The following is a 24,171-nucleotide window of genomic DNA, read 5'->3' on the forward strand; positions in this document are numbered from 1 at the left end:
TAGCCATACTTATATCAGACAAACTAGACGTTAAATTAAAGGCAGTTAACAAGAGACGAAGAAGGCATTATATAGTGATTACAGGGTCGATCCATCAAGAGCTAACAATTATAAATGTCTATGTGCCGAATTCACAGGCACCCAAATATATAAAAGAACGAATCACAAACATAAACAATCTTATTGGTAGGAATGTGGTAATTGCAGGGGACTTTAATACTCCACTTACAGAAATGGATAGATCATCTAGACAGAGAATCAGTAAAGAAACAAGGGCCCTGAATGATACACTGGACTGGATGGACTTGACAGATACATTTAGAACTTTTCATCCTGCAGCAGCAGAATATACTTTCTTCTCGAGTGCACATGGAACACTCTCCAACATAGATCACATACTGGGTCACAAAACAACCCTCAATAAATATAAAAGAATTGAGATCATACCATGCACACTTTCAGATCACAATGTTATGAAACTTGAAATCAACTACAGGAAAAAGTTTGGAAAACCTCCAAATGCATGGAGGTTAAAGAACATCCTACTAAAGAACAAATGGGTCAACTAGGCAATTAAAGAAGAAATTAAAAAATATATGGAAATAAATGAAAATGAAAATACAACAATCCAAACGCTTTGGGATGCAGCAAAGGAACTCCTAAGAGGAAAATACATTGCAATACAGGCCTATCTCAAGAAAAAAAAAATCCCAAATACAAAATCTAATAGCACACCTAAAGGAACTAGAAGCAGAGCAGCAAAGAAACTCCAAAGCCAGCAGAAGAAGAGAAATAATAAAGATCAGAGCAGAAATAAACAATATAGACTCTAAGAAACCAGTAGAACAGATCAATGAAACCAAGAATTGGTTTATTGAAAAAATAAACAAAATTGATAAACCTCTAGCCAGGCTTCTCAAAAAGAAAAGAGAGAGGACCCAAATAGGTAAAATCATGAATGAAAGTGGATTTATGACAACCAATCCCTCAGAAATACAAGTAATTACCATGAAATACTATGAAAAATCATATGCCAACAAACTGGACAACCTGGAAGAAATGGACAAATTCCTAAACACCCACACACTACCAAAACTCAAATGGGAAGAAATAGAAAATTTGAACAGACCCATTACTAGTGAAGGATTAAATCAGTTATCAAAAAATCTCCCAATAAATAAGAGTCCTGGACCAGATGGCTTCCCTGCAAAATTCCACTAGACATTTAAAGCAGAGTTAGTACCTATCCTTCTCAAGCTGTTCCAAAAAACAGAAATGGAAGGAAAACTTCCGGACTCATGCTACGAAGCCAGCATTACTTTGATTCCCAAACCACACAGAGACCCAACAAAATAGGAGAACTACAGCCGAATATCCCTGATGAACATGGATGCAAAAATTCTCAACAAGATACTAGCAAATCGAATTCAACAGCATATAAGAAGAATTATTCACCATGATCAAGTGGGATTCATTCCTGGGCTGCAAGGCTGGTTCAATATTCACAAATCAATCAATGTGATACATCACAGTAATAAAAGAAAAGATAACAACCATATGATCCTGTCAATAGATACAGAAAATGCATTAGACAAAATACAGCATCTTTTCTTAATAAAAACCCTCAAAAGTCGGAATAGAAGGAACATACCTCAGCATCATAAAAGCCATTTATGAAAAGCCCACAGCTAATATCATCCTCAATGGGGAAAAACTGAGATATTTCCCCCTGAGATCAGGAACACAACATGGATATCCACTCTCACCACTGTTGTTTAACATAGTGTTAGAAGTACTAGCATCAGCAATCAGACAACAAAATGAAATAAAAGGCATCCAAATTGGCAAAGAAGTCAAACTTTCACTGTTCACAGACAACATGATACTCTACATGGAAAACCCAACAGACTGCACCAAAAGTCTGCTAGAACTGATACATGAATTCAACAAAGTCACAGGTTACAAAATCAATGTACAGAAATTGGTTGCATTTTTATACACCAATAATGAAGCAACAGAAAGACAAATAAAGAAACTGGTCCCATTTACAACTACACCAAGAACCATAAAATACCTAGCAATAAACCTAACCAAAGATGCAAAAGATCTGTATACTAAAAACTATAGAAACTTTATGAAGGAAATTGAAGACACAAAAAATGGAAAAACATTCCATGCTCAGAATATTGTTAAAATGTCAATACTACCCAAAGCAATCTACACATTCAATGCAATCCCAATCAAAATTGCATAGGCATTCTTCTCAAAGCTAGAATAAGCAATCCTAAAATTTGTATGGAACCACAAAAGACCTCAAATAGCCAAAGTAATATTGAAAAAGAAAACCAAAGTGGGAGACATCACAATCCCAGACTTGCCTCTACAAAGCTGTAATCATCAAGACACAACAGACACATAGACAATGGAATAGAATAGAGAACTCAGAATTGGACCCACAAATGTATGGCCAACTAATCTTTGACAAAGCAGGAAAGAGCATCCAATGGAAAAAAGAAAATCTCTTTAGCAAATGGTGCTGGGAGAACCAGATAGCAACATGCAGAAGAATGAAACTAGACCACTTTCTTATACCATACACAAAAAAAAACTCAGAATGGATGAAAGACCTGAATATGAGACAGGAAACCATCAAAACCCTAGAGGAGAAAGCAGGAAAAAACCTGTCTGACCTCAGCCGCAGCAATTTCTTACTCAACACATCTCCAAAGGCAAGGGAATTAAAAGCAAAAATGAACTATTGGGACCTCATCAAGATAAAGAGCTTTTGCACTGCAAAGGAAACAATCAACAAAACTAAAAGGCAACCAAAGGAATGGGAAAAGATATTTGCAAATGACATATCGGACAAAGGGCTAGAATCCAAAATCTATAAAGAACTCACCAAACTCCACACACGAAAAACAATAATCCAGTGAAGAAATGGGCAGAAGACATGAATAGATACTTTTCCAAAGACATCCAGATGGCCAACAGACACATTAAAAGACGCTCAAGGTCACTCTTCACCAGGGAAATACAAATCAGAGCCACACTGAGATAGCACCTCACACCATCAGAGTGGCTAAAATGAACAAATCAGGAGACTATAGATTCTGGCAAGCATGTGGAGAAACAGGAACCCTCTTGCACTGTTGGTGGGAATGCAAACTGGTGCAGCCACTCTGGAAAACAGCGTGGAAGTTCCTCCAAATATTAAAAATAGAACTACCCTACGACCCAGCAATAGCACTGCTAGGAATCTACCCAATGGATACAGGAGTGCTAATGCATAGGGGCACACGCACCCCAATGTTTATAGAAACGTTTTCAACAATAGCAAAATTATGAAAAGACCCTAAATGTCCATCAACCGACGAATGGATAAAGAAGATGTGGTTTACATATACAATGAAATACTACTTGGCAATGAGAAAGAATGAACTCTGGCCATTTGCAGCAACGTGGATGGAACTGGAAGGTATTATGCTAAGTGAAATACGTCAGTCAGAGAAAGACAGATACCATATGTTTTCACTCATGTAGAACTTGAGAAATTTAACAGAAGACCCTAGGGGAAGGGAAGGGGAAAAAATAGTTACAGAGAGGGAAGCAGGCAAACCATAAGAGACTCTTAAATACAGAGAACAAACTGAGGGTGGATGGGGGGTGGGGGAAAGGGGAAAGTGGGTGATGGGCATTGAGGAGGGCACTTGGGATGAGCACTGGGTGTTGTATGTAAGCCAATTTGACAATAAATTATATTAAATAAATTTAAAAAAAGAAAAGAAAAGAAAAGAAAGCATAGTTCCACTGGATGCCTTGACTTCAGACTTCTGGCCTCCAGAACCATGAAAAAATAAATTCCCGTTGTTTTAAGCCACCTCATTTGTGGGTACAGTTGATCCTTAAACAACATGGTTTGAACTGCATAGATCCACTCATAAACAATTTTTATAGTACAGTACTATAAATGTATTTTCTCTTCCTTATGACTTTCTTAACATTTTTTTTTCAGTACCTTACTTTAATCATGAGAATATGTATATAACACATATAACAAACTATGTGTTAATCAACTGTTATTGGTTAAGGCTTCCAATCAATCATCAGTAGAATATTCGTAGTTAAGTTTTTAGGGAGTCAAAAGTTTTATGTGGATTTTCGACTGTGCAGGGGTTTGGAGCCTCTAACTCCTGCATTGTTCAAGGATGAACTGTACTTTATTACATTAGCCCTAGAAAATTAATGCATTGGCCAAGGTAGCACCTGAAATCACAGCTCCAAAATGCTTGTCAAATTTCAATTTATGAACTCATCACTAAGAGAATTCCCCTTTTAACACATTTCTGATGACAGTGGGTCATTTTAATTAAAAAATTCTTATGTGGTGGGGCGCCTTGGGTGGCTCAGCCGGTTAAGTGTCCAATTTCAGCTCAGGTCATGATCTCACAGTTCTTGGGTTCTAGCCCCACACGGGCTCTGTGCTGACAGCTCAGAGCTTGGAGCCTGCTTTGGATTCTGTGTCTCCCTCTCTCTCTGCCCCTGACCCACTTGTGCTCTGTCTCTCTTTGCCTTTCCAAAATAAATAAATGTTAAAAAAAAAAAAAAATCTTTTTTTTTTTAATTCTTATGTGGTAAAGGTTTCACTTCCTTTTCCTTTTTATTATTGGATCGACAAAACTTGTTTCAAATATTCTAGATAAAATCTTAAAGATAAAAGTGAATCATTGTATCTTTTCCCAACTTATATGCAGACTTACCTAAGTTTTTCCAAGGCACTTTCACGTTCAATGCGAAGTTTAGCTAAAGATGTGTTCTCAGCTTTAAATTTTTCTATTTCTGTTTCCAATTCAATTACTTTCTCTCTCAAAACTTGAGATCGAGCACTGTCACCTATAAAATAGGCCATATATATTGAACTTCACAAAAGGTCTTCAGCAGCAGAAACCAGCTAGCTATTAATACTAAGAGCCAAATATATGGTAAACATCTGTACTATTAAAATGCACAAGAAACAACGCCTCTGAAAAAAAAAAAACTATATGAACCTGACTTTCCAGATAAAACCAATCTATATTTAAAAAAGACATTATTCAACTGAAGAGTAACAATCTACCAATGAATTAATATTACATATAAAAAGAAATCATTCAAATAATGTTTAAAAACCTAATACATATGTTTTTTGTCTTTTTGATAACAGCCAATATTGTAATAACTGTATGGTGACAGATAGAAACTAGACATATCATGGGATCATTTCATAATGTATAAAAATACTGAATCACTATGATGTATACCTGAAACTAATACTGATGTTGTACATCAATTGTACTTCAATTTAAATATGTATATATGAACATGAGTAAGTAATTCACAAGACATCTAAAGCAAATAATTAACATCAAAATCAAAGTTTACTCCCACTAATCATGGAAATACAAATTAAGATGTTTTTCACATACCAATTTGCTATTTCAAAGAGTAAAAAAGCCAACACTTCTGTTCTTCCACTACCCTTTTGAAAAATTGATTTCTGCACAAAAATATGCATTGCAACATTATTTCTAATAGTGAAAAATAATTTAAGTATCCAACATTAAGGAAATTACTGAATAAAATGATGCTGTATTCACATAGTGTTCTGCAACCATTTTAAACAATTTTTTAATGTTTATTCATTTTTGAGAGAGAGAGAGAGAGAGAGAGCACAAGCAGGGGCAGAGAGAGAGGGAGACACAGAATGTCTCCAGGCTCCAGGCTTTGAGCTGTAAGCACAGAGTCGACTCAGGGCTTGAACCCACAAACCATGAGATCATGACCTGAGCTGAAGTCAGATGCTTAACCAACTGAGCCACCCAGGCACCCTATGTTCTGCAACCATTTTTAAAATACACAAAAGTGTTTTAAAGAAATGGCCAGTGCATATTATACACCTGGTCAAAGAAGATAAGGTAATTTGTTTTTTGTTTTTTGTTTTTTTTTAAGTTTATTTATTTTGAGAGAAAGAGACTGGAGCACGGGGGCAGAGAAAGAGAGAGAGAGAATCCCAAGCAGACTCCACACTGTCAGCACAAAGCGCAACGTGGGGCTCAAACTCACAAACTGTGAGATATGACCTGAACCAAAACCAAGAGTCAGACGCTTAACTGACTGTGCCACCCAAGCACCCCAAGAAAGAAAAGCTAAGTTTTTTTACTTTTTTTTTTAAGTTTATTTGAGAGAAAGAGCAGGGCAGCGGGGGCAGAAAGAGAGAGAGGGAGAGAATCCCACAAATCCTGAGAAAAGACCTGAGCTGAAACCAAGAGTCAGATGCTTAACTGACTGAGCTACCCAGGTGCCCCAAAAAAGATAAAGTCAGTTTATTTTTTTATCATTTTTTTAAGTTTATTTATTTGAGAGACAAAGACAGCACGAGTGGGGAGGAGCAGAATGAGAGGCAGAGTGAGAATCCCAAACAGGCACCATGCCGCCTGCACAGGGCCCAACACGAGGTTCAAACTCACAAAACCGCGAGATCACGACCTGAGCCAAAACGAAGAGTCCGACGCTTAACCGACTGAGCCACGAGGGCACCCCAACATAAGTTTTAACAAATGTCTGTACCATATTAAAAATACATGGGAAAAATGACTGGAAGGAAAAATTCCAAAATGGTATCACAGCTACCTTTGGATAGTTCAGTTTAAACATTTTTCATTCTATACTTAAGCTTCCAAACTTTCTGCAAAAAGTACTACTTTTAAAATCAAAGTATTTTTTTAAATAGTTTAAGTTAGGGGCATCTGGGTGGCTCGGTCAGTTAAGTGTCCAACTCTTTCTCTTTTTTTTTTCAGGTTTGTTAATTTTGAGAGAGAAAAAAAAAGAGCACACATGTGGGCAGGGGAAGGGCAAAGAGAAGGTGAGACAGAGAATCCCAAGCAAGCTCTGCCCTGTTAGGCCAGAGCCCAATGTGGCGCTCAATTCCACAAACCATGAGAGCGTGGCCTCAGCGGAGATCAAGAGTCCAACACTTAAATCAACTGAGCCACCTGGGTGCCCCAAACGTCCAACTCTTGATCTTGGCTCGGGTCTTGATCTCACGGTCATGGGTTCAAGCCCTCTGTTGGGCTTCACACTGGGCAAGAAGCCTACTTACATAGCTTAAGTTATAATTTACATTTTTTTCAATGTTTACTTATTTTTGAGAAATAGAAAGATGGAGTGCAAGAAGGAGAGGTGCAGAGAGAGAGGGAGACACAGAATGCGAAGCAGGCTCCAGGCTCCCAGCTGTCAGCACAGAGGCAATGCGGGGCTTGAACTCACAGATGGTGAGATCATGATCTGAGCCAAAGTCGGATACTCAATCGACTGAGCCACTCAGGCACCCCTACAATTTAAAGCACCTGTGCTTTGGTAGGCATTCACAGTTTACTACATGATATGATGGAAAGGAGTTTTCCATGTAAGTTTTAGAAGTCCATCGCATCAACTATACAGCCATTAAATGGAACGTGACAGATGTGTAAGCGGGAAAAAACAATCTCCAAAATTTATTATAAGGTGAAGAATGGCCTATAAAAAACGTGTTTTCAAAGTGCGTGGATTGCTCAGTCAGTTAAGTGTCCAACTTTGGCTCATGTCATGATCTCACAGCTCCAGGGTTCCAGCCCCACATCAGGCTCTGTGCTGACAGCTCAAAGCCTGGAGCCTGCTTTGGATTCTGTCTCCAGTCTCTCTGTCCCTCCCCTGCTCACACCCTCTCTCTCTCAAAAACTGAATAAATATTAAAAAAAAAATTTTTAAGTGTTTTCATTTGTGTAGAAAGAAGATTACATACCCACTCCACATATGCTTTCATATGCACAGAATCTTTTTAGAATATACAAATGAAATGGGAATATAAGTTCCTCTAGGAAAAGGAATAGGAACCCAAATATAGGGAAGAAAGGAAATTTCAATTTTACTGTATTTCTTCTTGGTCCTATCTAGCAAGTTAGCGCATGAGTAGTAAAAAAAAATAAAAATAAAAAAATAAGTAAATACATAGTCATTTTAAAAAGTGCACACACAAAGGTTCACCTCATAGTGACACAAACCACAGATTGGATACTCTAGTTACAAAAGAAACTTATGTTACCTCAATTCATAATGAAGCAATTAATGTTACAGCCTTGAGAATAAGACATAGGCTTAAATTAGAAAATCTGAAATCAGAATGCATCCATATCTTTTGTACTAGCGGCCATTACATTATTTAGACCCAAAAAACAAATCAAATTTTAACAATCACCTACTTAGACTTCTACTGAGCAACTAGAACGATTAGGATTTTAAGTGTTCTGATAAGATACCCCTACTGATAAGATAAATGTTAAATTTATAACATTCTGATACCTATTTTATAATGCTGACTTACCAGGTGGTTGGTCTTGACTTGGGTTTAACTTGGGTTCACTTCCCAAGTGTGAATCTGATTTGGGTTTCAGTTTCAAAGCAGGAAAGAATTTCATCATGAGATCTGACGTAGGAGGAGGGCTTGTGCTCCTACTGGATTTCCTCAAGTCTTCTCCCTTCTTGACTGGTGCGACCTTCCTTTTTATTGCTTTGTCTGGTACACATATTTCACTCTTATTAGGGTAGGCTGTCTGAGGAGTCCCATTAGTGACCTCTGTCCCAAGAACAGCATCATGTTTAAATGAATTCTCTTCAAGGTCAGTCCAAGTTCTTTCATCGTCAAAGTCAATTTTACTCATACTTACAGATGAGGGTCTTCTTGAGGACTCAGAAACTTTGTTTTTCAAGCTTTCTATTATGATAGACTCATCACTACTGTAATCTTTATCAGACAAATCTAAATCAACATCTCTCCTTTGATCTTCTTGCATCCCAGTGTCCCTAAAAGGCCCCTTACCATCACAGACCTGTGGACTGTCTTCTCTGCTGCTGAAACCCCTCTCTTTATCGTCAGTTGATGGTTTTATGGTAACATCAAGTTGTTCCTCAGAGTCGGTGCTACTGTCACTGTCCATGGCACCTTCGTCATCACCTACATTCCACCGAGTCTGATTTTCAGAAGTGCTAGTTTGGAATGCTTTCCTACTGACTTTACAAGACTGTTCCCTATGTGCTTCAGGTGAGGACACTGAATCAGTCTGTTTGGGTGCGACCTCACACTCACACACATTATCAGGTTCAGTACAGTCTGGAGCCTCATTGTGGTTACACTGAAGAATGGGATCCAGTGTCACCATCTTCTCCTGCTGTACGGCTTTGACAGGGGTGGAAGACAGCCGGTGCCCTTTGCAGATCTGCTGGTCCCTCTCTAAGATTTTCAGTACAAATGAAGAATTACTGGAAAATGATATTTCATCAGCAGCTTGCTCCAAAAACAAAAATTCATCTAACTCCAAATTTTCCTTTTCCTTTTCTCGTTCCCACTTTTCTAACTTTTTCTGAAGAGAAATGTCAAGAGAAGATTCTGACTTTTTCAAGGTCTCATTTATTGGGCTCTTAGAAGCCATGCAGCTGACCAGCCCTGCTGAAAGAGGAAGTCTGTCTCTACCTGGTGTCTTATTCCAGACTTTGCAACCAACATCACAAGGTTTTGCACACTCGGGCATTTCTCTACTATTAGATTCAACTTTTTTTTCTAATTTGATCTGGTCTCTAAATTGCCCATCACATTTCTTCCCTGCCAGTATTTTCAATCCTGATGGAGAAAGACTTTTCCTGTTGTTACCCTTAAGCACTTTTGGCTTCTGACTAAGTGTGACAAAACCACTGCTGGCCCTAGCTTTACTGTTCTTTTTAACAGGAGGGTTCTCTGTACACAGTTCTTTGTTTATTAGAGCAGTTTTCCGCTGGAATTGCTGTCTATCCATTTTAAACACAGGTTGGTCCTCTGAAATGCTCTGATTAGGCACTAGTTTACTTTCTCTCCCTTTCTGAGACTTAGATTTAGCATTAGTAAATCTAGCTAAACCTTCTCCTCGTTTCAAGAATGGTTGTTTTGGCTTTGCTTTGATTGGCAATGATCCTTCTGCTTCCTAAAATAAAGAATATTTTAATTAATTCTGGTATATCCAAGTTATCTCAATGTTCTTTTTAAAGCAAATTATAAATAAATCTCTAAAGCCTCATCTAACTTAATCAAGATAGTGGCGATGCCTACCCTTAGTTGTTTTCGTTTCAATTCTTGTTCTTCCAGTCGAATTTGTTCTTCTAAGTAGTCTTCAAATGTCTGTTTCCTCTCTCTGATAGCAACTTTAATAGGCCTAATCATAAAAATAAAGTTATTTAGCATGCAAGTCAAGATGTGGTGAATATCTGCCTCAGTGTGCCTGACAGAGATACCTCTGATTACACTGAGAACTAACCATTTTCAAAGTCACAGACCCCGTATGAGAATCCAAAGAAAGCTATAATCCTACCCCATCTCCCAAAATACAGAAAAATACAACACTCTACACGATTGGAAAAAAAAAAAAAAAAACCTTCTGAAGTTCATTTTTTGCCTATAGATTATATAACTTTAAAATATACTTTGAGGAGCGCCTGGGTGGCTCAGTCATTGAGCATCCAACTTCAGTTCAGGTCATGATCCCATGGTTCGTGAGTTTGAGCCCTGCGTCGGGTTCTATGTTGACAGCTCAGAGCCTGGAGCCTGCTTTGGATTCTGTATCTTTCTCTGCCCTCCCCACTCACAGTCTGTCTCTCAAAAATGCATTAAAAATTTCATTAAAAAAATAAATAACTAAGAATAAAATATATTTTGAAAATACTTCATCAAATAAGCACTTTAAGAAAGATCCTTGACAGGGGCGCCTGGGTGCCTCAGTTGGTTAAGTGCCAACTTCAGCTCAGGTAATGATCTTACAGCTTGTGAGTTCAAGCCCTGCATCAGGCTCTGTGCTGACAGCTCAGAGCCTGAAGCCTGCTTCGGATTCCATCTCCCTCTCTCTGCCCTTCCCCTGTTCACACTCTGTCTCTTAAAAATAAATAAACGTTAAAAAAAATTTAAAAACAAGATCCTTGACAATGTAATAGAGCAATAATCAGAAGTAATTTGCCCATCCATAACATCTATTAAAATATGTCAAGTATTTAAGAAAATAAGAAATCTCAATATTGATAGTTTATATTTGTCATAAGATTTTTAAATTCTGTAACTAAGCTTACCCAATTATAATTTATAAGTGACACCAAATGTGAGACTCAATATTAATTTGTTTTTGTCTTTGCCAAAATAGGATTTACCTAACTATTTGAGAGAAGATTAATTTTATCCAGATTTCTTCTCTTTGGTGAAAAAAGTTTGCTCAATTCTTCCAAAACAATGCAAAGCTATCTGAACTGACAGGTCTCCCCGACCACTGTCTGTTGCTGACAATATGTGGTAAGTTGTAACTTCAACATTATACTTAAAAGCATATTCAAGCAAAAACAAGAAAACCATGGGTCTTTTTTAAAAAGAAAGTGCTCTACCATAATAGCTGGCTATTACATTAAACTGTCACACTTCTTATTCCTTTCAATATGGATGATACCTTTCTTCAATATTAGCCACTTCTGAAGAATCACCAATTTTTTTTACATTCACATCTTTCCCTTCCTGAATAGGTTCGGCCACTTTCTCCCAACATGGTGAAACACCTTCTCCTAGGATAAAAATTAGGAACAATTTAGTTCCAAAAAATAAAGAATAACATCTTAAAACCTGAGAGTTTTACAAGTTACTATGCTAAAGTAATATTTATCAAAAGTAATATATGCCAAAGATTTTAGAACCCTCAAGGATTTCTTTATTATGACTTCTTTATATGACTTTTTAATATGATTTCTTTAATAGGAGATAAACTACAAAACCCTATTTAAAACATGACACTGTTCATGAGGTAAATGTTATGGGCTTTTCTAAATTAAAAAAGACTAGGATCACCTGAGTGGCTCAGTCGGTTAAGCATCAGCCTCTTGATTTCGGCTCAGGTCAAGAATTCATGGTTTGTGGGGATCAAGCCCCACTTCCAGCTCCACACTGACAGCATGGAGCCTGTTTGGGGTTCTCTCTCTCCCTTTCCTGCGCAGGCGCTCACTCTCTCTCTCAAAATAAATAAATAAATTTTTAAAAAAGTGATTCATTAAAAAAGACTAAAAAGAGAGCTATAACAACTGAATGTAACAGATGAACTTGACTGTTCCTGGTTTTTTTAAAAAAACACATATTTGGGACAATAGGGGGAATTCTAAAATGAATTTAAATATTAAGGAATAGTATTAGAGAATACTATCTATACAGAAGAGTATCATAATTTTTACTTGATGTGTGCTGAAATATTTGAAGTGATGTAACATAATGCCTGCATATTACTTGCAATGAAATGACTGAGCAAGTTACATTTAAATGTAGGCAGAAATACAGATGTATAGATATACATACACACATAGAAAAATATGTAGACAAAGTAAATACAGCAAAATATTAACTGCTGAATCAAGGTCTATTATTTATCATTGCAGTAGTCTTTCAACTTTTCTGGATGTTTGAAATTTTCCAAAATAAAAAGGTAAGAGAGTATACTGCTTAAAAAATTTTTAAAAGGCATGTGACCTTTCCATATTCTAAATCAGAAATAAAATATTATGCACAAAGGTGCCCAATCCTAACTAGTAAGGGTAGACACCTTTTGTCATATTTTCTGCACTTTTTTAGAACTTTCTCCAAAGAACATATTCATGAAAACACCATCAAAATTGAAAATAAAATTCAAATTAAAAATACTGGAAACAACTCAGCCCTACTGCAAAGAACATTAAATACTGATATATTATTTGATGACCAGCATGATGACAACCATTAAAATTATGGTTATGAAACTATGAAATTTACCATCATGTTTGAGTAGGAAAAGAACACATTACTTTCCATCTTGGCTGGGAAAAGAACACAATTATACAATATTTTACAGTTACAAAATGTAAAAAAAAAAAAAAAAGTGGAAGGGGGAATGGGGAACAGAAACAGCATTTTAAAAAAGGAAAAAAGGGGCGCCTGGGTGGCGCAGTCGGTTAAGCGTCCGACATCAGCCAGGTCACGATCTCGCGGTCCGGGAGTTCGAGCCCCGCGTCAGGCTCTGGGCTGATGGCTCGGAGCCTGGAGCCTGTTTCCGATTCTGTGTCTCCCTCTCTCTCTGCCCCTCCCCCGTTCATGCTCTGTCTCTCTCTGTCCCAAAAATAAATAAAAACGTTAAAAATAAATAAATAAATAAATAAATAAAAAATAAAAATAAAAAAGGAAAAAAAAGACCAGAAGAAACTACACCAGAAATGCCACAAGACCTCCATGAGTTTAGACCATCAGATGCTGCCAGTTCTCTGGCAAAAACATGTTGAGCACGAGGAATACAGAAGTACAGTGAGGGCAAACCGAGTGTCTGGGAGTGGACGGAATTTCTCTTCTGAATAATAACTGCCACCACCAACCTATTTCTCACATTTCACATCTTCGATCATGTGCCCCTCCACTACCACACATACTACATAACCTCAAACTATTTCTAAGCTCTCAGAGAAAAATAGTACACACAGAACCCACCATCCCCCTTTTTGAAGACCCCATGCTACCTTGAGAGGTTTGAAATCAGCATGAGTATTGCGATTGTTCTCAGAAAGTCACAAAATTCTGTGTCCAGTTCTGTGTCCAATCCAGGCTCAATGGTTACGCAACATGTAGGGGCTCATAATTAAAGCCACAGGCACGGGGGACAGGGGAAAAAATGCAGGAAGGACTTTTCTTGTCTTAGCACAGCTTGGTAACACTGCTAGCTAAGTACAAAAGAGAGAAATAGAAGTAACTCACCTATAGGATAGTCATGGTTTTCTTCCTTCAAATCATTGTTTTTCACAAGTGCTTCTTGATATTGTGCCTCACAAAACAAAGTGAGAGGAGCACCAGTTTTTGCAGTTAAGACAAAATCTGGATGAGTAGTTCTACAGAAGTTGTTTTGTTCATCAGATAAAATGTTGGAAGTGTGTGTTTTTTCTTGGGTTTGATTCTGGTAGACATGTGACGGTAGGAAGGGCGAGGTTTTCTCTACAGTGGTTGAATTTCCTGGAGATCTATACTTCTGGCTCTGACCATCAGGCAGTAGGGTTAAACCTTGCAATTAAAAAAAAATAGTTGAAAAAGAAAAAAAAATTATCAAAACTAATGACTTCCTAGAACATTTTCGCTTCTACCTGTTAGTGATCCCTACCTACCAGGTTTTCTCCAAAGTGATAAAAGTATTTTTTCCTCCTTATATTAGGAAACTCTATTTAACAAAATGATGAAATTTAGAAGCCCAAAATGACCGCTGCATAATGTGAATCAAGGGTATGTTTATACGACAATTGATGTGCAGTGTAGACCTGGCACAGCTGCAACACAGCCTGCTTCTGGAAGGCACCATTCATCTTCCATCTGTGAGCACTGCTGGAATTCTCAACTCTGCAGCCCCACAACAAACACAGAGAGCACCAATGCCAATAGCTGTAAATGATCTGAAGAGTTCCCTAAAGACAAATAAGCTCCCTAAAGACACCCGGGGTGCCTGAGTGGCTCAGTTGGTTGAGCATCCACCTTTGGCCCAGGTCATGATCTCATGAATTCAAGCCCCACATCAGGCTCCGTGCTGACAGCTCAGAGCCTGGAGCCTGCTTCAGATTCTGTGTCTCCCTCTCTCTCTACCCCTCCCCTGCTTGGACTCTGTGTCTCTCCCTCAAAAAAAAGTAAAAAACATTGAAAAAATGTAAAATGTTAAAAAAAAAAAAAAGCGAAGGGGCACCAGTTGGCTCAGTCAGTGGGGCATGTGACTTTTGGTCTCAGGGTTGTGAATTTGAGCCCCAAGTTGGGTGTAGAGATTACTTAAAAATAAAATCTTAAAAAAAAAAAAACAAAACAAAACCAGAAGGGGCACCCAAGTAGCTCAGTCAGCTGAGCATCCAACTCTTGATTTCAGCTCAGGTCAGGATTTCAGGGTTTGTGCATTCCAGCCCCAAGTTGGGCTCTGTGCTGACCACATGGAGCCTGCTTGGGATTCTCTCTCACTCTCTCTATCCCTCCCCTGCTCACACACTCTCTTTCTCCCTCTCTCTCAAAATAAATATTTAAAAATATATAAATCGAAGAAGAGAAGACACAATGGAAGGGTTTTATAAGAGCCATGCCACCCATCTCTCAAACCCTCTGCCTCATCCCAGATCACAAATAAAACTGGAAATGAGGTAGGTCTTCAAAGACTATCAGGCTCAAACTCCTTTCTTTTATAGAACAATACTCTCTCCATCCAAAGATTTTTTTAAGTTTATTTATTTTGAGAAAGAGAGCATGAGTTGGGGAGGGGCAGAGAGAAAGGAAGAGAGAGAGAATCCTAAGTAGGCTCTACGCTGTCAGTGGAGAGACCAATGCGGGGCTTGAACCCATAAACCATGAGATCATGACCTGAGCCAAAATCGAAAGCCAGACTCAAATGACTGAGCCACCCAGCATCCCCAAATGTTTCTGACTTACAGTCACCTCACTTCAGACTAAAGATGTCTTTGATAAAAGTGCAATACCCCAAAGAAGCAGTTCTCAAAGTGTGGTCTGTAAACCCCTGAAGGTCTCTAAGATTCTTTCGGTGCATCCACAAAGTCAAATCTATTTTCATAAGATATTAAGATAGTATTTGTCTTTTTCACTTCATGCACTAATGGTGCAAGAGCAAAAGAGAAACTCGTGGTACCTTCACTCAAAAGCAGGACAGCAAAACAGTGGCACCAAACTGTGCTAGCAGTCACTGTATTAGTCACCACAAAAAACAAACAAACAAACAAACAAAAAACAGGGGCGCCTGGGTAGCTGAGTCAGTTGAGCGTCTGACTCTTGATTTTGGCTCAGGCCATAATCCCAGGGTCGTGGGATCAAGCCCCACATCAGGCTCCATGCTGGGTGTAGAGCCTGCTTAGGATTCTCTCTCTCCCTCTGCCCATCTCCCCTGCTGGTGCTCTCTCTATCTCTCTCTCTCTCCCTAAAAACAAAGTTTTATTTAAGAATGTCCTAGATAGGGGCGCCTGGGTGGTTCAGTTGGTTGAGTATCCAACTCTTGGTTTGGAGATCAGGTCAAGATCTCACGGTTGTGAGATTAAGCCCCATGTTGGGCTCCATGCTGAATGTGGAGCCTGCTTGGGATTCTGTCCCTCCTCAGCGCACTCTCTCTCTCTCAAAAAAATAAAATAAAAAGGTCCTAAAGTTGCAAGAATTATTAATTTTTAAACTGAATTTGAACTGTTGAGTTCAAGTGTCATTTCAACATTCTATAGGACAAAACAAAAAGCGTGCATAAATCACTTCTACTGCAAACCAAGACATAGCTTGGTTTGAGATGTAAGCTTGACTAGGCACTTCTCTCAAAGAACATCATTTTTACTTGAAAGAATAAATGACAAAACTATGATGATTTAAACCTTCGTACTTGGCAGACAGTTTCTCAAAAATTAAACAAGTGAGCCAGTCACTTCAAAAAAAATGACCACAGTATTTAATAGTAAAACTTGAAGTCTCTAGTAAAAATTAGAATTTATTAAACAAACCTACCACCATGAGCTTGACAGCTTCATAACACTTCAAGACTTAAAAAAAAAAAAAAAAAAAAAAGACAAAAATTTTTTTTTAATGTTTATTTTTGAGAGAGAGAAGGAGAGCACAAGTTGGGCAGGGGCAGAGGGAGAGAGAGGGAGACAGAGGATCCCAAGCACCTCAGCGCTGACAGCAGAGAGCCCCATGCAGGCACTGACTCAAGAACTGTGAGACTATGACCTGAGCCTAAGTCAGACACTCAACCAACTGAGAGACCCAGGCAGCACCCTGTTACTTCAAGACTTTTACGATGAGCTCTGTAGTGGTATTAATGGATATAATTTTTTGATATTATATGATAAAATACACTTAAGTATATTTTAAAGACCTACATAACTCAGTGAACCACTACTTTGCAAATAACCAATGCACAATTTTACTAAATCATGCATGATAAAAGAGCCATTCAAAATGCCAAGATATTCCAATATATTTCATGTAATAGAGTATAAAAAAGTTCATTAATATAGTTTCAGACTCCATACTTTGAATTATCACTAAGAAACGGCCAATTGTTAGGTTTGGGTGCAATATCAAAGAAATAACTACAATTATTTGAAAAGGCTATTACAGTACTCTTCTTTCCCTCTTCCAAGTAAACATCCATGTGAGGCCGAATTTTTTTTCACATGCTTCAATCAAAACAACATAACTTAAGAGAATGAATGCAGAAGCAGATAGGACAATCAGCTGAGCTTTTTTAAACCAGAAGTTAAAAGAGGTGTTCAAAAATATAAAACTATGCCATTCTTCTAATTTTTTAGAAAAACCTCTTCATTAAGTTACTTATGATAACATGTAACTGCTTTTTATTTTAATGAATTAGTTTTTTAATTTCTCCAATTTAATTTCTGATAGTTAAATATCAACAGCCATAGCCCATAGAACAAATACTCTGGAGTCCTCATTAATTTAAGAGTGTTCAGTGGTCCTGAAACCAAACAGTGTTAAAAATCACTGTCCTAAAAGCAATGTGCCATAATTGAAAGGCGCTAGCTTTAATATCAACAATGTTGAAACTGCTTCCTTATTGCTCTACCGTAGTGCTATTTCTACCTTAAAAAGTATCACAGGCTGTTATTGAAATGATCTGGATTATCCTCTTATGTATTCCATAAAGGAACCCTGACCCATTCAACTATTTCAAGACACACACCATGTTCTCTACATTTACTAAGATAAACGTCCTAATTCCCTAAACCACTCTTCATTTGATACATTTCTCATCACTACCACTACTACTATTCCCTGAATCCCATCCAGCTCCTTTGCACATTCATCTGCCAATGTCTTTTATTCTTCGTATTCTCAATGCCCAGTGCAACCTCTGAACAGAACAGGCACTTTTGTGAATCAGCACTGTGTCTCTGGGAAGGTGCCATCAAGAAGCAAACACATGTTCCAGATCACTATTTCTCAAACTAAGGGATACAATCCATTAGTAATTTTATCATCAGAATCATGACTGGTACTTTTTTCAATGAATGAGATTAGGACAAAATAAATAGAAAATATCCTTACAACATGCCAGGCACACCAATAAAGACTGATTTATGAAATTTCTTTGAAATTGTGAGTCACGATTTTAAATGTTTTTGTTATAATGTGGTATGGTGAAACATCTCTCAAAACCACTGCTAGAGATCAAATTTACACAGGTTTACAGTCCCCTGATAAGTATATCGTGTTTTCTGTTAATTGATCTAGTATACAACAAAAGATGTGTCATCTGCCACCACAGAAAATATTTTTGGTATGGTTCCTCTGCTGACCAGAGTAGCCTCTACACATATTTTACCATTATGACCCTGAGGAGTTTTTTCTTTTTCTTTTTCTTTTTTTTTTTTTGAGAGAGAGAGAAAGAATCCCAAGTAGGCTCTGCTTTATCAACACAGAGCCTAATGCAGGGCTCAATCCCACAAACCACGAGATCATGACCTGAGCGGAGACAAGAGCCAGACACTTAACTGACTGAGCCACCCAGAACACCCTACGGAGTTTTTCATTCTTCAGGCAGGGGCTGTAAGCCAGTAGCCCTAGGCCAAATTTGGCTCTACATCTTTTATTCTGCTAGGTCTTTTTAAAATTTTATAGGGACGCCTGGGTGGCTCAATCGATTAAGCATCTGACTTTGGCTCAGGTCACCATTTCACAGTTTCTGAGTTCGAGCCCAACACAGGGCTCTCTGATGTCAGCACAGAACCCACTTTGGATCCTCTGTCCCCCTCTCTCTCTCTCTCTCTGCCTTTCCCCCTCTCCCTACTCATCTGCTCTCTCACTCCCTCTCTCTAAAATAAATAAACATTAAAAAAAATCTTTAGGGGCACCTGGGTGGCTCAGTCAGTTAAGTGTCCGACTTCAGGCTCAGGTCATGATTTCACGGTTCATGGGTTCAAACTCCGCGTCGGGCTCTGTGCTGACAACTCAGAGCCTGGAGCCTGCTTTGGATTCTGTGTCTCCCTCTCTCTCCTTGCCCCTCCCTCTCTCTCTCTGCCCCTCCCTCGCTCATGCTCTGTCTCTCAAAAATAGGTAAATGTTAAAAAAAAATTAAAAATCTTCAAACTTTCATTTTATAAATAAATATGACTGCCGTTAAGCAGGGCACACATGCTCCAGAATGGCCCAGCTCCCACCTGTCCCAATCATATACCACCACCACCATTTCATAGTTATCTGCAAGGCCCCTAAAGAAACTGGGGTTCACCACATATGACAGAGTAATGGTAGAAAAAACCTGTCAAACAACTAAAGGTGAGAAATGTCACTGTTCACTGTTGAGCTGCCTGAAGGCTCTGTGTAAGCACAAAGTACCTGGGAGTGGTTGGTGCCCAGACACAGTAGTGAGCAGCTTCTCTTGTTCTTCCAGAAGTCTCTGTAGTTGCTCGAAATGCTGCCTCCTCAGCTGTTCCTGCTTCTTCTGTTGTACTTCTTTCAGCTTTTTAAACATAAAACTTGATTAAACTAACTTTACATTTCTTTAGGGATCTTTGCTCCTTACATTTATCTTAATCCCTCTCATCTCCCTTTTCGTATCATCTCTAATACAGAGTTTCAAAGAGTGATCCCTAAGTAACTACATCTGCCACCCAAACTCTAAAATCCTATTTTTTATGAAGGAAACATAGAAACAGAAAAAGTCATTTGAATCTGTAGATTCTTACAATACGATGGGTATCAGTACATTTATGATCAACTTTTCCCCTTTAATATCTAATCAGCCATTTCCAATTCAGTTTTTACCAAACGAAGCAGAAACTTAAAAGATATTGTTATCTCGAGTGTTGTATGTTACATATCAGACCTGTGTTAATGTTTCACATTAGATAAAAGGCAAAATTTGGTATTTTGAGGATTTCCCAGGAAAGGGGAAGAAAACTTTCCATCAACAGAAACTTGCAATAATGCAAATACATTAGGCCAAATTCTCTTGTACCTGTTCAAGCTTTTTAAAAAGTGGGTCTTTATAAGGCACTTCTTTGCATTCACTTGAAAGATCTGAGACAATGTCATTTTTGTTATCTTCCCAGTGTCCAGGAGCACCCTGACATGACACCATTTGTGGTTCCTCTTTAGTTAAAGGAAACACTGCATGTGTTTCAGACTTATTTGATTGTAGTTTATAAGGGCTGTTAGAGTCCAACTTCTGTTCTTCATGAAGTGAATCTTCTTCACTTATAAAGGTGAAGCTATCTGAAAAATGCGTGGCTTTAACAGGAAAGCTGGTAGAAATGTTCACACTTGCTCGCTGCTCTTCGTCTGCTTCCAAAATAGGAAATCCACGATTTAATATGACCCCAGCCCGAGAAGGATTGGTCATCCACTGGGTTAGGAAGCTCTGCCCACTGTTTAACTCTGAAGAGGCTGGCATCACGAACATTTTAGTCCAACGACACTATTATATTTAAATAATATACAAGCTGGAACTGCTATTAATTTCCAACACCTGTAGAAAGAAGATGCCAACAAAAAACATCGGTTAAAGCTGTTCTACCCAAACCGCGAACCAGCACAAAAATCTACTGGATATTTCAAATTCAAAAGACTTAATCAGCAAAGCAACTGGGCAAGAAGTTACGTGGTTTGTTTTTGTTTTTGTTTTTTTTTAAGTCTTAAAAATATCCAAATTGAGTGAATCAAAAACCTAAGTTCCTTGCTGACAGAATCAGCATATAGATGTTATTTAAGGCCTTGACACTGGGCGAGATCACTAAGTGACTGAGGGTACAAAAAAGAGAAAATGTAGAAAGTAGTGTCCTGGAGACCAAGTGAAAAAAGTGTTTCAAGGAAGAAAGAGACGTGTTAAATGCTGTTAACAGACGAAGGGTGAGAACTGAGAACTGATCTTGGAATTGAGCAACGTAAAGGTCATGATAACTTCAATGAGAGCAGCTGGAAGGGAGAGGGACGCTGCCAAAGCTTAAATGGAGGAAATACATGAAAGAATGAGAAATTAAGGACAGCTAACTCTTCCCAGGAGTTCTGTTATAAAGGGAAGGAAATAAATGGAACGGTGGCTGTACAGGGAAGCATGGTGAAGAATGATTTTTTAAGACAGGAGAAATAAAAGCAGGTCTGTAGGCTAATGAGGATGGACAGAGGAGAGAATTAGTACAGCCATATCTCTGAAGTGAGGGGTGAGAAAATCTAGTACCAAAGCGAAATGACGTTTCACATTATTTTTCAGACACAATTCTAGATTTTAACTTTATCAATATAATACAAAAGGAAATGAAAAATGGCAATTTGGAGGCATACATGTATTTACTTAGCTTTGTACCTAGTGTCTGAAAAAAAAAGATACAAGCAGAAAAAGAAATATAGACGCACAAACATTACGATATGCTCATACTCACTCAAGTGGAACAGAAATTAAAACAGTAATGACATACCAGTTTTCCCATACCAGGTTGGCAAAAACTAAAAAACTGATAAACCCCAGTGTGGAAAAGAAATCTTCCATAAAGTGCCATTTGGGAATGTAAACTGGTAAAACCTTTTGAAGGGCAATTTGACACTATCTATCCAAATCGTAAATGCACAGAAACTCTGACTTAGCAATTTCACATCTAGGCATTGTGTGCTATATTGGCACAAGTTCACGTTTGTAACAAACCGAGATTAACTTAAATGTCTATCAAGAGAGGACCGACTAATTATGGCTTTTACATTATGCAACTGAACAGAACAAGCGAGACCAGGTACTGACTGATATGGCCATCTCGGAATATCCAAGACACGTTGTTAAGTTGACAAAGGCAAAGTGCAGAGCAGTGTGCAAGAGATAAAGACAGGAAAGCAAGGTTACCTGGACCTGTGCTGTCCATTCTGGTAGCCACTATTCGGCACTTGAAAGTACTCAATATGACTGACGAACTGAAAGACAGATGGTGTCACTTTATCAAAACCGGATTTAATGGAATTTTAAATCAAGTGACTGCTGTTTCCCTTGTTGCTTTACTGCACTCAGCGACCTACGCTGAAAATACTTGTCCTCCATCTTCTGAAGCACAATCCTGAAACAGCGTCATGAGTCGAGTTGTTAAAACTCCTCAATGCATTAGGTGCAAATGCTGTGAATCACCAGTGTGTACAACTGTCCAAATAGAAGACAAAACGACTGCTCGCAAACTACTCAATAAGCAAAGACCAAAGTGGCGGTGTGATTTTTACCACTTTTGAGAACCACAGCTACTGAAACGTTAAAAAAAGAGAGAGAGAAAGAAAAAAAGGAACTGTTGCTACAGACAACACAGATGAGTAATGTTGAGTCCAACTCTCAACAAATTCACACCTGTATGTTCCCATTTAATATGAAGTTCAAGAACAGGCAAAATAAATGTATAGGTACAGAAGTCAGACTCATGGTTATCTAGGAAGCTGGGGGTTGGCATCATTGACTGAGAAGCGGCTTCCGCCTTTGGGGACGATAGGGAGTCTTATTATCTTTAACTAGTGGGGATTACTCTGGTGTATACATTTGGGTAGTACATTTAAGATTAGGGAAGATTGCTTAATATCTGCTATTCCTGAATAATTTTTGAAAATCTGTTCTAAGCGAAGTAATTCTAATTATTTTTGAGATGACGCCTTTTGAAAAAGGACCAACATTTCATCAAAACCAGCCAGGTAATCTTTGTTAAACTGAAGTGACTTTAGCAGGAAACTTGTGAAATCCGAATTTAGAGACACAAGCTACAAGGTTATTCTGTAACATTGAAAACTAGAGAAGCTCCCTACTAGACTGACAAGTCCAAGTCCCCTTGTGCTGCAGCATTCAAGGCATCTGCGTCTTCCCACACTTAACACCTCTGTTCCTTCATTTCAACTTCATGACTATGATCTTCCAAGTATATTTACTGTCAGCATGAATAAAAATAGTTTCACTTCATCTGCTATTTATTGCTGGGAAGGCCTTGCTAAAGGGAACATATATATGTCTACAAAGGGTTAGTATGTGGACTAGGATTTTCTAGACATTAAAATCTGTTTGAAACAAATGGACAGCCTCGCAACCTCCAAAGACTGCTATGTAAACGTTAAAGCAGTCTGGGGGGATACATTTTCTGCATTCTGAGGGGAAAAGTGGATACAAACAGTTAACTCAAAGCCATCCTCAGACCGTATAACTAGTTGGTTAGGGAGGTGATTTAACAGTCTCCCAAATACAAGTCCTCGAACGCCACGAAGGCACAGCAAAGCTTTGAAAGACAAGGACGACTAGGGTGATGACGGGCCTACGTAAGGACAGAAAGCAAACCAACTTTACACTTTCTCGAACCCACTGTGTCCCCCGCGCCTCTGAACAGCTGTTTGAAGCAAAGCCCAAACCACAGGCGGTGAGAGTCCCTGAAAAGAAGGCTCCCCACAAAAACAGCGTTAAGCTGGGACGGCCACAGAAGTGTTGGCCACCGTCGCACGGCCGGCGAGCGTCCCGCTCGCTTGGCGCCCAGCTGAGCCAGCACTGAGGCCGGAGCAGATCCCTCCCACGCACCGCCAGCACTCTTAGGCGCAGGGCCACAAACACACTAGCTCCCCCGCTCCTCTGCCCACACGTTACCGCTCCGCAGTCCTCTGGCCTCTCAGTCCACTCAAACCACAGCGAAAATCGCCACCGCATTTATGAATGAGCCGCCACAACCAGCACCTCCGGCCGGAGCCCCGCCCCCAGGCCCGGCTCCGCCCCTGATCCGAGGGCTCCTGGGAAATGTAGTTTCCACAGGCCCCTTCGGCGCTTGCGCGGGGGCACCGGAGAAACCCACGTAAACTACCACTCCCGGCGGTCTCTCGGGGACGGACGTTACCTAGGGTCTCACCGGGAGGCGCCTTCCGCCTGGGCCGCGGGGCTAGTGGCTGGAGTAGGCGGGCGGCTGGGCGGGAAGGAAAAAAAAAACCGTTCTTAAAGAGAACTTCCTGGACAGAGCTAGCCCGCCCCCAACCCCAGTCCAGCCTTGGAAACTAGGGAGAGCGCCTTAACGAGAAGTCGATCGCCGTGTTCAGAGAAAAGCTGGGAACCTAGAGATTCAGAGCTAACAACC

The 24,171-nt window shown here is 39.1% G+C and overlaps 1 protein-coding gene across 5 annotated transcripts in view; it reads right to left on the bottom strand.

The window, feature by feature from the left end:
* CENPJ (centromere protein J) overlaps nt 1-23,839 on the bottom strand; it is a 53,744-nt gene extending 29,905 nt beyond the window's left edge. For 3 of the 5 annotated variants that reach the window (XM_043574501.1, XM_043574526.1, XM_043574518.1), the window contains exons 1-9: nt 23,694-23,805; nt 21,942-22,149; nt 20,070-20,579; nt 19,448-19,571; nt 13,838-14,137; nt 11,529-11,640; nt 10,154-10,256; nt 8,399-10,028; nt 4,761-4,893 (exon numbers count right to left, since the gene is read on the bottom strand). In XM_043574501.1, the coding sequence (XP_043430436.1) occupies nt 4,761-4,893; nt 8,399-10,028; nt 10,154-10,256; nt 11,529-11,640; nt 13,838-14,137; nt 19,448-19,571; nt 20,070-20,513 (2,846 nt within the window). In that variant the 5' untranslated portion in view covers nt 20,514-20,579; nt 21,942-22,149; nt 23,694-23,805. Of the gene's footprint in view, nt 1-4,760; nt 4,894-8,398; nt 10,029-10,153; nt 10,257-11,528; nt 11,641-13,837; nt 14,138-19,447; nt 19,572-20,069; nt 20,580-21,941; nt 22,150-23,693 lie in introns of all 5 variants that reach the window. The other 2 variants (XM_043574534.1, XM_043574510.1) reach the window with 1 other exon arrangement.
* Between the last annotated feature and the right edge of the window lie 332 nt (nt 23,840-24,171).

This window comes from Prionailurus bengalensis, chromosome A1 (assembly GCF_016509475.1).
Source record: "Prionailurus bengalensis isolate Pbe53 chromosome A1, Fcat_Pben_1.1_paternal_pri, whole genome shotgun sequence".
Taxonomy (NCBI): Eukaryota; Metazoa; Chordata; class Mammalia; order Carnivora; family Felidae; genus Prionailurus; species Prionailurus bengalensis.